The sequence below is a fragment of the Drosophila willistoni genome (genome assembly GCF_018902025.1).
Source record: "Drosophila willistoni isolate 14030-0811.24 chromosome XR unlocalized genomic scaffold, UCI_dwil_1.1 Seg143, whole genome shotgun sequence".
Lineage (NCBI taxonomy): Eukaryota > Metazoa > Arthropoda > Insecta > Diptera > Drosophilidae > Drosophila > Drosophila willistoni.
The window spans coordinates 6,453,456-6,469,907 of NW_025814056.1; the positions used below are offsets into that span (position 1 = coordinate 6,453,456).

General features: G+C 38.2%; 2 protein-coding genes across 2 annotated transcripts; one reads left to right on the forward strand and one right to left on the reverse strand.

The window, feature by feature from the left end:
- Positions 1 to 339: 339 nt before the first annotated feature.
- Positions 340 to 791, reverse strand: LOC6645252. Its single transcript, XM_002068140.3, has 2 exons — positions 740 to 791; positions 340 to 671 (listed from the first exon to the last, which is right to left on the reverse strand). The coding sequence occupies exons 1-2, from the start codon at positions 765 to 767 to the stop codon at positions 340 to 342; spliced, it is 360 nt and encodes a 119-aa protein (XP_002068176.1). The 5' UTR covers positions 768 to 791.
- A 218-nt stretch (positions 792 to 1,009) lies between these two features.
- On the forward strand, positions 1,010 to 2,783 carry LOC6645253 (myb-like protein Q). The gene is made up of 3 exons (XM_002068141.4): positions 1,010 to 1,611; positions 1,671 to 2,597; positions 2,666 to 2,783. The coding sequence occupies exons 1-3, from the start codon at positions 1,590 to 1,592 to the stop codon at positions 2,734 to 2,736; spliced, it is 1,020 nt and encodes a 339-aa protein (XP_002068177.3). The 5' UTR covers positions 1,010 to 1,589; the 3' UTR covers positions 2,737 to 2,783.
- Positions 2,784 to 16,452: the final 13,669 nt, after the last annotated feature.

Sequence of the window (16,452 nt, forward strand, 5' to 3'; positions counted from 1 at the left end):
TAAAAATGTAGGAGCGAATTTTCTTATTTAAATGACTCTAAATTTAGTTCTATAGCATTTAAGTATATTTTCGACTGGAGTAAGCAACTTTTATTAAAAAAAAATTAATTTGAAAAAAAATATTTTATAGGATTAGTTTATTTATGTTGAATTTCTACAGAAAAAAAAAACAAAAAATAAAGAAAATAAAAGGATAGAAATAAGATTGGCTTAGCAATTAGATTTGCTTCATAAGGAAGTGAAATTTCAATCAAGTAAACTTGGAGAATTTGTTCATTACTATTATATTCAAATATACAGACTTAGTTATCCTATTTAAATGACATCCCCAACGGTCTGCTATTGCAGTTTCAGCTCCTTGCGTTCGGCTTCGGAGCACATGGGTGCCCAGTTTTCGCGACAACGCCAATTTTCAACGGTATCGAAGCGCTTCTGGGGATGGCGACAATTGTACGAGGACATTGTGCAGGAGCTGGTGAACATTTGCAGGCATTGGCCATTGTGGGCGCAAACTGGCAAGTCCTGATCCGTGCAATGGAAATCGCAAGCGTCTGGCACACTGGTCAGTTCATCCGCCCAGACAAGTTCACCATTGGCATTGATTACCAAATCGTGGGCCTTCATCATGGGCATCACTTTGGCTTGGACCGAGGCATATACACATATGCACACTATGGGGTAGATGGATAATTCTACAGTTTGAGAGTCATTGCTCTGTGAAACACACTGGGATACTTACCCACAGATAGCAGCAATAGTTGATTCATTTTTTGCTTTCGTTTCGATGCGGTTTGTGGTTTAACCTAACTGCTTTTGGATCAGCAGAAACTGTTGAACTGTTGCTTTCCTTTGCATCTGACAGAGTTTTTATACTTAACCAAATGTATTCAAAACTTTGTCAGCAGATAATCCTTTATTTCAACACCTGACACATCTGGGCATCGCATCGACTTTGTTATTTTTGTTTCTTCAATTAAATGTTCCAAAAATAACAGAGCAGCAAAAGCAAACACAAAAATTTACATACAAAATATGTGCGATTGGGTATTTTGTTTTCGATATTCGTCATTGTTTTTTTTCACGTTTCACCGAAAAGTATGCTATACACTTTAGAAGCCTCTGTGTGTCGGTAGATTTGGGAAAATAAATAGTTCTGATGGTTAAATTCCAAATATTGCGCTTGTTTATTTATAGCCTTTGTTTTCCTACATCGAAAATAAATGGTGAAAAATGCATTATAACAATAAGGAAGTGTATTGAATGCAAAAAGATACTTTTAAGGCTGCAGAGCTTGACCAAACGAGTTCTGGGCAAACAAAAGGCATTCAATTTACATAAAATTCTCATATAATCGGAACATTTTATGACATTGGGAACACATTTGTGAGACTAACACGAGAGACAAGAGCGATATATAAACTGAGAACAGAAACTGAAGATGTCACAGAACATCAACGAGCGTTGCAAGGTATTGAAGTGGAACTGATTACCCACCCACCCATACACCCACCCACCCATATATATGTATATTACCTAGCAAGGCAAACTATTGAATATTAAGCCACACTGAGATACATTTTCTTGGCATCATGAAAAGTCTTTTAATTTTGGGTAAGTTTTTGTTTTGTTCCTATTTTCTATTTGAATCTAAAAGCAACAAAATTTCTTAGGTATCTTTTTGTGTCTTGGCTATGCTGCTGCTGCTGCTGCAACAACAAAAACAACAACACCAATGACAACAACAAAAACAACCGAAATCCCGGAGCATATACAAACGTTTATAACCAATCACATCAATCAAGTGCTTCAACAAGTGAAAAACAAACCACATCCACCACCAAATACATTAACTGGGCACGTGCAACAGGAGCAGCAAGTAGGGACGCCAGTGGTTAAACCGTTTTCAGGTCTCCTTCCACCAATTGCACACTCTAGTTCTGAGTATACCAATGCCAATGACAAGCCAAAGGTTTCACATACGGTGCAATCTGGCCCACAATCGCTGCAAACTGATGATCCACAGGTGAGAGTGATAAATCATGTGGCAACGGCCACCCTGCTGCAACGCGGACAGCCTGTGGTCCAGAATAAAGTCGTCATGCCGCCCGTATCCCAAGTTGTGGTCAGTTTACCTGGTGAACAGCATACACCACCAATAAATATAGCCGACAAGGTGCATCAGTTGCAACATCATGTCAACTATGTGATGCAACAGGCACAAACTCACATACCGCAGGCCTTGCAACAGGCCATCAAAGAGAAAAGGAAGAAGCAACAGGAGCAGGAGCAAGAGCAAAAAGAGAAGGAACAATTGGAAAAGGATCGCACCAGCACCACCAGCACCACCTCAACTCCCATGCGTTCCAATCAGAAAAATGCACGTTCTATTACCATGCCTTTCGATGCCTCGAATATGATTCAGGCCGAGGACATTCCCGAAATCCTGGAGACACAACGTCGTGAAATGGATCTTGGTAAATGTAATTTCGATTGTCCTGCCGAGTCCTTAACGATTTGTGCCACGAATGGCAAATGTGTGGTCAATTTTCCCGGACAATGTGAATTGTCGCAATGGAATTGCTTCAATACCAAAAATGGTAAGAAACAACAACAAAAGTAAACGAAAATCCATGCGCCCTATTTAATTTGTTATGTCTTCTTATAGTATTTCATCAAGTCCATGATGCCGATTGCCAAAATACAATCAAATGCTATCAACGTGATATGATGATGTAAGGAATGAGTAACGAATCTATTCTATATATAATCAGCTTAAAGTTATATAAGTCTATACATATTATATACATATACATACATATGTATATCTATAATAAAAAAACAATTGTAAATGTTTTCATACATATATTTGCGGGCAAAAATAAATTTGATTAAATTTTAGTTTGTTTCTACTTATTGGTGTGGCTTTTGTAGATGCTCCTCCATCATCTGCCCCATCTTCTGCCCCATCATCTGGCTCATCATCATCATCAGCTGCTGCTGTTATCTGCAAATTTTCGCCACACTTTCACTTCTCAGACGACAATCATCCAATTTGTCAAAATGGCTTATTAGCGGATTTTGGCCAACTTGAGACGGCAAATAAATGTCATTTGCCAATACACACGCACACACACACACACAGACAAAGACAAACGCAAATACAAACATGCTAAAGCAAATGCTAAAGCAATTTCGATGGACAGCTGTGGCATTTCTTTGGGGCTACATTTGGAGCAATTTGCCTTCGATTCTGTTTTATTTTCTGCTTTTTTCTTTTTTTTTTTGCTTTTTGTCGTCGTCGTCGCCATCGCCATCGCCATCGTTGTTGTTTTTCTCGTTTTGCTCTTATCAAATCTTTGGCATGCCAGGAAAAGTCTCTTGGACTGGTCCGCCTGTCAGCTACACATTTGCGATATGGTCGAGGCATTTCTAGAATTGTGGCCCCAAAGTTGGCTTTTTGGTCATATTAAAATGCCATTTATGGTTTACGCAAATCATCTTTATTCATTCGTTATCGATGACCAACCATATCACCCGCTCGACCCTTTTGTATGCCCCAAAGGCCGTGTTCGAAATTCCACCATACATGGCAATGGAAATGGCAAATCCTCTAGCCCAAATCATGTTAAATCTACGACATCTATTTGGCTTTCGGGGCCCATAAATTTCACATTTTTCAATTCCGCCTGGAGAGATTCAGCCTCTTTGCTCCTCCTTTTTTGTGGAGTGCAATGTTCTACAAATGTTTGACTTAGTTTCGCTTCATCTGCTACTTGCCGCCTGCTGCGTGTCTGCCACGCATGCGCCGAACTTCTACCAACTCCAAAGACTTCGTCTTCGTCTTGTTCTCCTTTATTCCAAAATTATATATATGGAGAAGAAAGAGAGCGAAAAAAAAACGAAAACTTGCAGAATAAAATCCGTTAACTTTTTCCTGGTCTTGGCTTATCTTTCTTGCCGAATGAGCTGATGGTGTGTTTGGTTTGGTTACTACCTGAACTGAATCAAACACTCAGAGAAATTGGTAACAAACAGAACTTGGCTAATCCAAGTTTTGTATAGATATTGAATTTTGTATTGATCTTGAAAACTAATTTATAGCCAGAGATTAATATGTACGTCTAATTTTGGAATCGAATTTCTGTTGCGTTTTCTGTCATCTAAAATCTCTAGAGGTTTTCCAAAATAATTCAAAGTCCTGTTAAAATTTTGATAATTTTTCTCAATTTGGATTTAGTCTTTCTTTCTTTTGGCCAGTGTAATCTGGCGTGGAGCGCTTAGCTTTAATGCCAAATGCGTGAGCTGTGGGCCGTGCCACAGTTTGATAGCTCGGATAGCTTCTGATGCTGCTGTTGGAGTTGGAGTTGTTGGATGGAGTTGGAGTTAGCGTTGGTGCTACATACATACATACCTACGTCCAGCTTCTCTACCACATGGTCCATTCCAGGCAGCGGAAATGCAATTAACACTTTGGGCCGTAATTGCGTGCCAAATGCATTTGGCTTTGGTCTGTCTTGGTCTGGCCGGCCGTCTCTGTTGCATTTGCTTTGCTTTGCTTTGCTTTGCATTGGCTTGGTTTGGTTTTCGGGGACTAAAGAGAGAATTTTGCGGCACTTTGCGTCTGGGGATCGGGTGAATGTGGAGCCTTGTTTTGATTCGCTTGGCTCATTTGCAAGAAATGTGCCTATAAATCAATTTGGCAATGCATCTATACGGTACTTGGATTTTTAAGTTTAACCTCAGACAGACAGACAGACAGACTGAGAGACTAAGAGACAGAGAGGGAGGGCGAGAATGGCAGAGATCATCTTTTGATGAAATACGCATTGAAATTTCTTACATTACGTTAATTCTGTTGAATGTTCTTAACCCCTCTCCGTTGCTTTATCGGCCTCGTTAGCTGGTTAACTCACACAAATTACCCATTGTCAAAGATTTAAATGCAAATGCCAAATTAACAACAATTTACCAATTCAGGTTTCCACCTCTCAGGCCTCTTTTGGACTGCCTGACTGCCTGCCTGCCTGTTTGTCTGCCTGTCTGTCTGTCCGTTTGTCTGTCTGGCATATATTTCCTGCATTAAACGTCACAATTTACCATCATCTACAACAATGTTTCTGCTGTTCGTTCGTTCGTTCCATTTTTTTACTGTCCTGGCTTGGCTTTTAATTTAACTGAAATTAATTGAGTAATTTGATGGGAAATGCCGCGTTGCGCATTTACAATAAAAAACAAAAAAGGAGATGAAAAATTCTAGCTGGGAGTGAGAATTTATTTATTTTTTTTTTTTCTTTTTGGGACGCAAAGCTGCAAATCGGAATGGTAATGGTTAGGAGAATAAGTTGTTGATAATGGTGATGAGGGGAGTAAGGCGGCAATGGGAACTGTAGCAGATGGAGATTATATGGCTGCCAGGCAGAAGCGGCTTCTGCCAACAGAAACAGAAACAAGGCCAACACACAGACAGCAAATTTAATATAAAGCATATTAACTTTGATGGCCAAATGACCGCGAGGCTAAGGGCCACAACAAATGATGAGGATGAGGATGAGAATGAGGAGATTTATTTTTCTCCAATCATCCAGTCCTTTGTCCAGTTTTGGTCCAGGCGTTGGCGTTGTGGAGGTTATTTTTTTGTTTTTGGAAATGAAGGCATCGTCGTCCAGCACATGTTTGATGATGATGATGACGATGCGCGCTTTTGAAGTTCAAAAAGGCAGTTATCGCATAGTGGAATCAAAGTTATTGGTTAATGGGTGAAAATCCTAAATAAAAAATTGCCTTAAATGTTTGATCTTTAAAATATATAAAGACATGGAAAGTTATATTATTTAGGTACTTAGTTTGATGCGTTATAATTAGTGGTGAAAAAATTTCCAACTCAACTTTAAATATATTTGCCATTTTTGAAATAAATTTAACTTTTTTTATGCTATCTTGAATTTAATAAATAAAAATACAAAGTCTTTTTTTTTATTTCATTCTCAATATATTTTAAGTTTTAAGAATAACTTTGCGACATCTTAAATAATTTTTGGAAAATATTTGGCCAACATTTTATTGAAGTTAGTCGGTCTAATATATGCCTAATATTATTTAATCTCTTTTGGCTTTTAAATTTGTATGCAAAGAAATGTTTATTGCCTTAACTTATGATTCACATAACTTTTTTTTCGATTTTGCTTTATGTTTTATAAAAATCTCCTATGCTAAATTACTTTTTTTTTTTTATAAATGAATCAACAAATTGGAGAGAAGTCTTAATACACATTTCAAGAGCTTAGCCAGGAAGTTCATTCAATCTAAGATAAAATTTTATTTACTTCAATAAGAATGAGGATTCATTTAGCCTTTTTTTAGAAATTCAATTAGAATTGTTTTAAAAATTAAGTCCTCAAATTTTAAAACTAAAACTTTGGTAAAGTTAATGTTCAAAACTTTGAGTCACTGTTTAATTAATTACTCTATAATTATGTTTTAAAATTATTCAATTTTTTTTCTAGATGTATTTGATTTTATTCCATTTGAAAATTGGATATGTTTTGAGCCCTCTCATTTGCATTAAGATATAGTTATTTTGCATATGAAACCAATGTGCTACCAATTGGTAGTCGTGGGTTCCGAAAAGCTTTTGAGCGCTGCCAACATGACAACCGTTTAAAAAGGTTTTATTTACACCGAAGACAGGCGCAAGCCGTTTTGATGGCCAAGAAGTGGGAGAATAAAAAAGAACAAGACAAAGAGCCACAGAGGGACAGAGAAAGAAAGAATGAGAGAGAGAGAGAGGGAGAGGAAGATAGGGAGTAAAGGCAGTTGAGGGGTAAAAGGTAGTTTAGATGTAGATTGCATGATCTTCCTTCTCTCTTGACCACGTTCAGTGCAATTAAGTTGCCAACAACTTTGAAATTATGCAATTATGGGTATGAGAAATTGCCTGAAAATTACATGAGGGACTTGACGAACCGCAGAAACGGTGGCTCAAGAAGAGCCAAACGAAGGAATGGGACCAGCAAAAGCGGCAGCAGCAGCAGCAGCAGGAATGATAGAACGAACCAACGTACGAACGAACAAGAAGAAGACGACCAAAGAAGACAAAGATGTGGAGAAGTCCGTGTTTCAAGTGCTCGCGTTAGTCAGCCTACTTGATTATTTATTAAAACGAAAGTTAAACAGCGAAAGGAAGCAATTTTCCATATAAAAGAAGCCAACCAGAGCCCGGGAGCTGCCGTTGTCGCTGCCGTTGCCATCGCTGCTAAAGTAGTAGCCATGTGTCTATGCCCAGTTCCCAGTTCTCTTCAAGTCTGTCCCGCGTAATTGCCATGTTTAAAGTGTGATTAATTTGTAATCATCAAAAAGGCAAAGCAGCAGCAGCAGCAGCAGCAGCAGCAGCAACAGCAGCAACTGCGAAGCTGGCGCAAGGAGCAAATGTTTGCATTTTGTGTATAGTAAAAAAAAGAAGAAAAACAAAAAAAAAAAAAAAAAGAAAAAGGCATAGATGAAGAAAATGGAAATGAAAATCTAGGCAGGGAATCACTTTAGGGCACTTGAGTGTACATAGGAAGGGACGCGGCAATGCGGAACAACTACATAGAAACTGGGTCCACTCCAAGTGCGTGTGTGTGTGAGTGTGTGTGAGTGAGTGTGTTTAAGTGGTCTAAGTAATTGAGTTTGCTTTGTTTAAGGCGTTGAAAGGAAATATATGAATAATAAGCCACGAATATAACTTAAAGAAATCTTATGTCAGGATAACTTAAAACAAATTGATAATCAATCTTTGATTCCATTAGTTTCTTTGGGTTTTCTTTCCTTTTGTCAATTACTCCTGACTGATAAAGACAATTTTCAGTTTTCTTAGCTGAGAACTTTATTAACACCCATAGCAAAATTTGCGATAATCTCACACACACACACACTCACAAACACACGCATGTGTATAGTCTGGGCTAATTGCATAGAGAGTTGAAATGTATCTAACAGAGATCCATATAAAACGAAAGAAGATAGGTATAAAAAAATAAAAAAGAAAAACATTGCCATTAATTACGCTGAAGTATAAATCTTGTTTATGCGCCGAGAGAGGGTGACAGGGGGAGAGACTGGCTATGGAATTGAAGTTGGGTTGGGTTGGGGTTAGGGCGGCAAACAAAGCAGGAAGAACTCGCCAAGAAGTCCAAGAGAAGTTTCACCATTGCTCATCCAGGACCGCCTGGCGCGCCTGCTCAGTTTGGTTTTCCTGCAGTTGTTTGGCTGTGGCCCAAACGTTCTGCGAATGTCTCAAATAATTACAAGCTATAAAAATTTATGAGCGCCAAAGATTTTTGTGCCCACAAAATGCGTGTGTGCCTAGAGACTATCCACTATGACTATGGCTCTTTGGTCATAAAACAGTCGCCTCAATTGTCCAATGTCCAAGCTGGGATCCACAAGCTACTCCAGGCTCTATGGGCTACCAGTTTTTTGCTCTCTATCTACCTCTCTTGGCTATCTGTGTCTCTGTCTCTCTCTCGTTCGCCCTCTCGTTTCTGCTAGCCTATTTTCAGCTTTTTTATGGTTCTGATTGAAAATTAAGTTGTGACTCTTTACGTTTGGGCCATGTGTTAAAATTCAATTAGAAAAGAAACAGCGCTTGCCTTTGGGAGTTGAAAAAGTTTAGTACAGTTGCGCATTGAGTTTGAGTTTGTGGCCCACAAATAATGAAATTTGCAATATTTATCCATTGAATTTTTGAGCTTGACCCAATTTTTGAGCCCCCTGGGAAGCGAAGGCAAGGTAAGCCAAGGCATCGCATCATATCAAATCATCCTTTCGCATCCTCGATCACACCCAAAGTATGTTTGACCATTTCAATAGTTTTCATCTCAAAGTCAACCTACTTACCATCGCCCCGCATTGATGGCTACATCATCATGCTCTTCCACTTGATTTACGTCTAACTGTAATCGAATAATATATCAGGTAGGTAGGTATGTAGGAAGGTAGGTAGCCACAAAAACCTATACCCATGACTGCCGATGCGGCAGATGCCAAACTATGTGTCTCGATTCATGTCCCCAAATCCCCCTCTTGATGTTACTCCTGGGCCGACCAAACTTAACGGCACGACAACCTTAGTCAAAAGCTCAGGCATAAAATCAATTACATTTGACAAATGAGCAGCTGACAAGCAACGCAGTGAGGTGAGGGGCAAAACCCAAGTCGGGGGCTAGACAAGGTGCGGCGGGACGGGGCGGACATCTAGGTGAGGCAGTCAGCCAGGAGGGAGCATGTGTCAAAGCGTCCCAAAAGCGTTTGCTGCCCTGCAGGCATTTTGTATGCGGTTGCCACAGTGTGACCATATGGCTTACATTCGAATTATTAACATGATTTTCATTTAAATATTCTACATAAATATTTTCCAAACTTCACTGAAAGAGTTCTCGTTGCCTGCTACAACAAAATATCAATTTTGTATATCCTTTTCTTTCATTAGAAGATGTTACTAAAGCTTGACTAACTAAATTTCCTAGGGGGGACTAAACGTTTGTCCAGGACTGTATCTTATGAGAGCTTAAGATGATGTAATGGAATAGTGAAAGAAATTATATAATCAAAATAACAATTAATGAAGTAAACACATTAATAACAATTAAAATTAATAATGATATCAACAATATTATGAATGCTATAATGAATGAAAATTATCATGTAATGAATTGGTTAGGCTAGGTTTAGGTTAAGATAATACATTCAATCTAATAGATAATTATTTTAATTCAAAGAATTAATAAGTAGTCTCATCGACTTTAGTAACGTATGCATCAATTGAAGTTCTTAATATGGGGGCGGAAGTGGGCGTGATACAAATTATAAACAAACCTAATTTTCAAGCATACTAAACCAATTTATATACCAAAAATTTGTCCTTTTAGAGAGTATCAGTTATTCAAAATATAAAATTTCGTGCTCTTGTATTCTTTGAAATCTAAATGTTAACACTGAAGATATATTATATGCCTGTTGATGCTGATCAAGGATGTATATGCGATCGGAAAAGCTTTAATAAAAATAAAGTACTATGTACTAAGTACTTATGTAATGCTTAATGCAATGAAAGATTTTATGGATATTACCTTAATGTGTGATAATAAGAAAGATGTAATGCATGAAATTATAAATTTAACAAGGAATGATATCTTCTATATTGTTTGGATTGATAAAATGATCAATAACAATAACAAATACATACTAAAAACTATTTTTAATGTTGTTTCTTTTAGCATAGTTTTAAATGCATTCCATTTACAATATGTTTGTTCCACTGTGCATGTTAGCCGCGTTGCAATCTCCATGCTCAACATGTAATCTCTGGCGTTTCAGGGCACGCGGCCACATTCACATTCGCCGCACTTCCCAACCATTCACCCATTCATCCTCTCGATTCCCTCGATTCTCTCGATTCAGCAATCTCTATCCTGGTGAGGCGCACCATCAGCTATCAACCGTCTAGCATCCACCACTATGTACTACTCCTATTGCTACTGCTAGCATCCCCACCTGGTCGTCACATGAATTATGTGACTTATTAAAACGTCATTCGAGCTGACAAGTTGCCGTTGCCACCGTATGTGAGTGTGTGTGTGTGTGTGAGTATGTGTGCGAGTAGTCGATGGACTTGGGTTCAGTTCAGTTTAGTTTACCTTGAGCAGGAAACTTCTAATTGTTATGTTCTCCTTCCTCTATCCTCCATCTGTGATGGCATTTGCTTTATTGTATGTTTCATGCGGTTTAGTATTGACCTTTTGTTTATGTACCTTGGCATGCCGACGTAATCAATGAGCCACTCAGCTGTCACTTGTGCATGGACTTTATCAATTTGCATTTCTAATTTTCAAAATTGATTGGTTTACCAGTCAGTTGGCATACACACACACACACTCACACAAATACATACACACTTATGGATAGAATAAATTCCTAATCCTATCCACATACTTGATAATAGATAATACTTTTGAAATAACTAGTTAACTCGCAGTCTTTAAATTTAAAGCCACAACCCATTCTCGCCTAGATAGCCTGAAGGTGAAAGTGTTACACATGTTTCAATTACACTGTACATCATATACATATACATTTTTTTTTTGATTGGGGGGAGCGACAAATGTCACACATCATAAAACGAATGACTGGAACAAAATAAAACAACATACACATAATTTGTAGGGCTTTATTCATTCACGTTTTTTTTTATGTGTTTTGTTTTCTTTTGCGTCCCTGTGACTTACTTTGGTTTGCATTAATTAAATATAATTAAAACGTGTCAACCGAGCTTGTCATAACAAATTCTTCGTACATTGAAATTACACTCCGCCTTCTGAAGGCTCCGCCTATAATTTCTATGCCTCCTTTTGCTCTTCACCTGACGACAAAATGGCTCATTAAAAACTTTTATGCTGATGAGATGAGGCTGAAAAGTCGGCTGAAATTCAACAAGAACAAAAAACCAAGAAGAAAACTTTGGCCAGAAGATGCGGCTAAGAAAATATATGCGTTTAGTTAATTAGAGGCGTAATAATGCAGAGACATACACCCGCACACCCGCACACATGCACACACACACACAGTAACACACTCAGATACACATGTCGAGGTAATTGAAGGACCTACTAACACACATACATATATTTATAACTTGTACTTACATCACCCTCGAACACACATAAAGTGACTACACTCATCCTCGCACACATACACGCACACGCACACAGACTCAAACTTGGTAGGCATCATGGCTGGCAGTGCTTGGCATTCTTTTGCCACACCTGAGAGCAGGAAATGAACACATCTATCTAATTAGAGATGAGCCGAGTTAAATCACTATGATCACCTTTTCTGTGACTTTCTAGCCAGTTGTCAAGATTTTACAGACATTTTAACAGTAATCATTGGACTGACAAATTGAATCCAGTTACTCTAGATTTCTGATAGCTAATGCCAATTTAGAAAGTGATTTTAGTTCGGATTACACATATGTATCCGTATTTGACATAGCACGAAAGAACTGAAGCTAGAACTAAAGGAATTTGTTTATAGGATATAGGAAAATGTCTCCATGATAATTAAAGAGAAAATGCCTTCCGTTTTGAATCTGCCTTCTTCTCACAACTACAAGAGGACTACCAGAATTATCAAATATTGTAACAGGGTTTATTAAAAATGACTTGTTTTGCATAATATCTTAGCTAGTATGTAATATTGTACTTTTAGAGGAAAACTAAATCGGATGTTAAGAAGGTAACTGTGACTTTGCTTCACCTGTTTTTAATTAACTGTGACAATTAACATCTCTAGTGCTACCAGAAAAATCGGCCAACAGGCAGGCAACCAAACGACCAGCCGACCCATCCGCCTACCCACCATTGATGCATACAACGTTTGTCAGGAGGTTGATATGTCTCCTTCCTTAGTACGGGTTCATCTTCATTTCGTTTCGCTCCTCTCTCTCTCCCACCCTATTGCTCTGTCTTTCGCGTCGATTCTCTTTGGCTTACTGTTGAACAAACACACCCGTGGGTGTCGTTAATTGAAATTATTATACTTGTCTGTGGTATCATAAATGCGACTCGTTAAATTTGTATGTATGCTCGTGTACGGGTGACACTTAAACACAGATATACACACACCCATCCATACATCCGCCCACACACACACACACTCACACACACAACCACCCACTCATACACACACACACACACACACCCACACAGGAATATATACAGAGAGACATTCGCTTCAGCTCCTGTTCCTGTTTCTGAGTGTCTCATATTTGCATGGCAGAATGGAAATTTGTTGCTCTGCCTTCTCGCCTTTCACTCCTACACTCCTCTCCTCTCCTCTCCCCTCCTCTCTTGTACACCTACTACCTACTCCCATGTGTTGTTGCCATTTTAATGTGTCAAGTGTTTTATTTGCTCGTGTGTTACCTACTTTGATTTTGCCAGGACATATCCCAACCCCAAACCCACCCATTTCATACCACATTGCCTGACGCACCTCACCGCACCACACCTTGCCTCATCAGCACAGCTTACCCCTCCGCTCATCCCTCTTCCTGTCTCTTCTCAGTGACAGTGGCAGAGTCCACCTCAGTTGCTTTTATGTTTAATTCATGCGCAAATTGTCGCGGAAATCTGGCGTCAAGTGTATTAAACGCGTTGCCTCTGCTTTTGATTTATGTGCCCAGTTGGTGCCAGTTGCCAGTTGGCCTGGCCAGAAGAGGATTGCGATTCGGGATTGGGGATTGCGACGTCAATTTCAATGGCGAAATGAAATTGTTGCCAGTTTTGCTAATTTATGAGTGTGGGCGTGACAGTGGGCGGGGAAAGAGGAAAGTTGGATAAAGGGACTTCGCCACGCATAACCAAAAAAGTCCGATTTCCAAAAGCTTAATGAGCTGCGACAGTTGCTGTGAAATCGCATTTTCAAAAAAGTAGCTTAACAATTTGCCACCCCCTTTGAAAATTCTATCTAAAACTGAAATCAACTTTAATCTGGAATCCTATAATATTCTTTCTGTAAACCCATTTTATGTAGAACTTGTGTATGGCCTCTAATAATCAATCAACAATAAACAAATATTTTAGTTGGCAATTTAAAATCAATTTACACAACAATTTAGACACACTAGAACCCGCCCCTTTTTGACCAGAACGTGGCTCTGATGGGCTCTTTGGCTGGTTATCTAATAGATTGTTAGTAAGCAATAAACAGAGGGAGAGAGAGAGAGGAAAAGTGTGGTAAATGCTTGCAGGTTACATGATAATCACAAAACAAGTTCATAATTATGTGTCAATTAAAAATGTATCAATCAAGGCATGAAGGCATATGTAAACCAGAAATGCCACGCGATGGCCAACACAAGATAAGAATAAAACAGGAGATTAGCATGAGAAAGTGATATAGAGTCTATGTAGTTATAAAGTGTACAATGTCAAATTAGATGCATTTGTTATAGATTTGTATTGAAAATTATAAAACAATTGATCAACATAATCAATCAATTAAGTACAATTTTGCAATTGAGAAACGTGTGTGGTAAAACGTTTTGTAGGATGTCTAAATAGGTTTTTCTTTGGCTTTGTTCAATAAGAAATATTACGTATACGCCTTGTACATCATTTGTATAAAATTCAAATAAAACCTTTTCAAATGAAAATCACAATGAAATAAATGTGTATAGGCAATGATTTTGGTCAGAATATTAAGTATACGCCTAGTTGATTATATTATCAATGAATCGACAATCTGAAGCGACAGACTTGGTATTTCGATCAGATATCAAATATCTTATTGATAGATACAACAAATTTATATTTTGAATTGAAAGATGCTTTCCAAACAATTAGTCTGTAAAAACATAAAGTTATGGCTATTAAATTAATAGTTATAGGAAGTAATATACTCAAACCTTCTGGCACTATGGACTAAAAATTTTGATGTGAAAAATGTAAAATTAATCAATTTTGCTTGCCAAGTCAACGCAACTGGGCTGACTGGGTAACTTTATCTATAAAAATCACTCAACTCCTGCCGAATTAATTGACCATGCTGCCAATTCTAGTCTGCATATCAAGTGAAGTTAGTAGCAGCTAGACTTTGGCTCTGACTCTGACTCCGACTCTGAATCTGGCTTTTGAAATGCCAGTCACATCAGAAAAACCCATTGAAGATGCTGCCTTTCGATAACAGGCTTAGGATCCTAACCAACCAACCAACCAACCGACTAACCAACCACCAGGTGGCCTCCACACCAACAATCGATGCCAAATCAGGAAGCAAACGTGAAATGCCAAACAACGGAAATCACTTGGGAGACTGGAAGACTATAAGATTGCTAGAGAGAGAGAGAGAGAAAGAGAGACCAACACACCAATCGGGAGACTAACTCTCTTGATCATTATGCAAGAAGATTTTTCCAAACTCCTCTTTTGCAGAGTTGTTGTCGTCGTTCCGTCGTCTGTTGTCCCATGTCCATCGTCCATCTTCTGGTAACTGATTACCTAATCGCAGACAGAGTCATGTACGAGTGTAGACCGTTTTAATTGCCGCAAATTAAAGTATCATTAAAATATGTAGAAAATCTATGAGGAAAGTCTTTTCCTTCTGTTCAGTTCTCAGCTCCCTTCTCCCCTTTCCCCATATTTGCCATATCAATTACATATTATATGACAGCCCAGTGCAAGCAACTAGTTAGACTAAAAAAGAGAAAAAAGAAAACAATTTTTTCTTTTTTTTTTTTTGCAAATTGATTAAAAGTCATTAACATGTTCTTTATCACTCAACACTTGTGAAAGCAAGCAGGGCGGGATCGGGTGATCGTTGTGGCACCGGTGGATCGCTGGTTGGGTTATTGGGTGTGGGCTGAAAATTGTTGCTTCTGTTGTTGCTTGCCAGAGGCTCGATTATGAGTTGGGGGGCATTTCACTTGGGTGCTCAAATTTTATGAGCATGCGTTGATGGACAACTAAACAGGATGTTGACATTCTACTCTACTCAAGATAAGGGGAATTTAGCTCTTCGAAGATGTGCACACTATGATAGGCTTTATTAAGTGTTACAACTACAAATTGTTAAATGTAAAAATATACCTATATACAATTAGAGATTAGTTAACTATATCGTTAATAATGGTAATAATAAAATACATTATAATTTGCTTCTCATTCTTTGAAGATCTAACACTTAAGTACTACTTTAATCTAGACTTTGTCGTGAGGAGAGAAAAGAACGTTTCCAACAAATATTTTCGAAAGCCTCTTAAAAATTTATTCAATTCTATTTAATTTATCTGACTTATTCAAAAAATCCAGTACAAAACTAAATAAATTGGCGCTTAAATTAAGAGTAAGTTGAAAAAAAAAAACCGTCTTGACCAGAAATTTATGACATTTATGACTTTTATAATTTACAAGGGTATATTAATTTCGGCCAAAGTCAGCATATTGTTTTTGGTTAAGATTTGGTAAGCCAATTTTGAAATATTCAAACCGCAACTAATTTCAACTTTATTATTTGACCAATATGCCACAAAATGGGGAAGCAATAAATCACTCATACGACATACGGAGGAACTTTTGCTCTTTCCTTTTTATTTTTACTTTTTTTTGTACTTTTTCTTGCTCACTTTCTCTACTAGAGGGGGGAGGTGGAGGGTGAATGCCAATTCCAGCTGTTGTCGTGGTACATTTCAAGGTTCAATGCCTGACAGAGTTGGCGTCTCATTTCTTCTTTTTTTTTATGTCCTGAGTGTGTGTGTGTGTGTGTATGTGGCCGTTGTCGCTGTGCAACACGTGCCACATTAACCCCTTAGTGTCGGCTGTGCCTTCCACCTCAAAGACAATTTAACACCTGAATGGTAGCAAGGTAGAAATAATAATTTATTGACACATTTCGCCTTTACTTTGATTTATCCAC

Bases quoted from the DNA above. Each gene is read 5' to 3' on its own strand.
- LOC6645252 (XM_002068140.3), bottom strand. From the start codon at position 767: ATGAATCAACTATTGCTGCTATCTGTGG. The intron at 672-739 runs GTAAGTATCCCA...TCTACCCCATAG, and splicing joins ACTATTGCTGCTATCTGTGG to TGTGCATATGTGTATATGCC.
- LOC6645253 (XM_002068141.4), top strand. From the start codon at position 1,590: ATGAAAAGTCTTTTAATTTTGG. The intron at 1,612-1,670 runs GTAAGTTTTTGT...AAAATTTCTTAG, and splicing joins GAAAAGTCTTTTAATTTTGG to GTATCTTTTTGTGTCTTGGC. The intron at 2,598-2,665 runs GTAAGAAACAAC...GTCTTCTTATAG, and splicing joins TTGCTTCAATACCAAAAATG to TATTTCATCAAGTCCATGAT.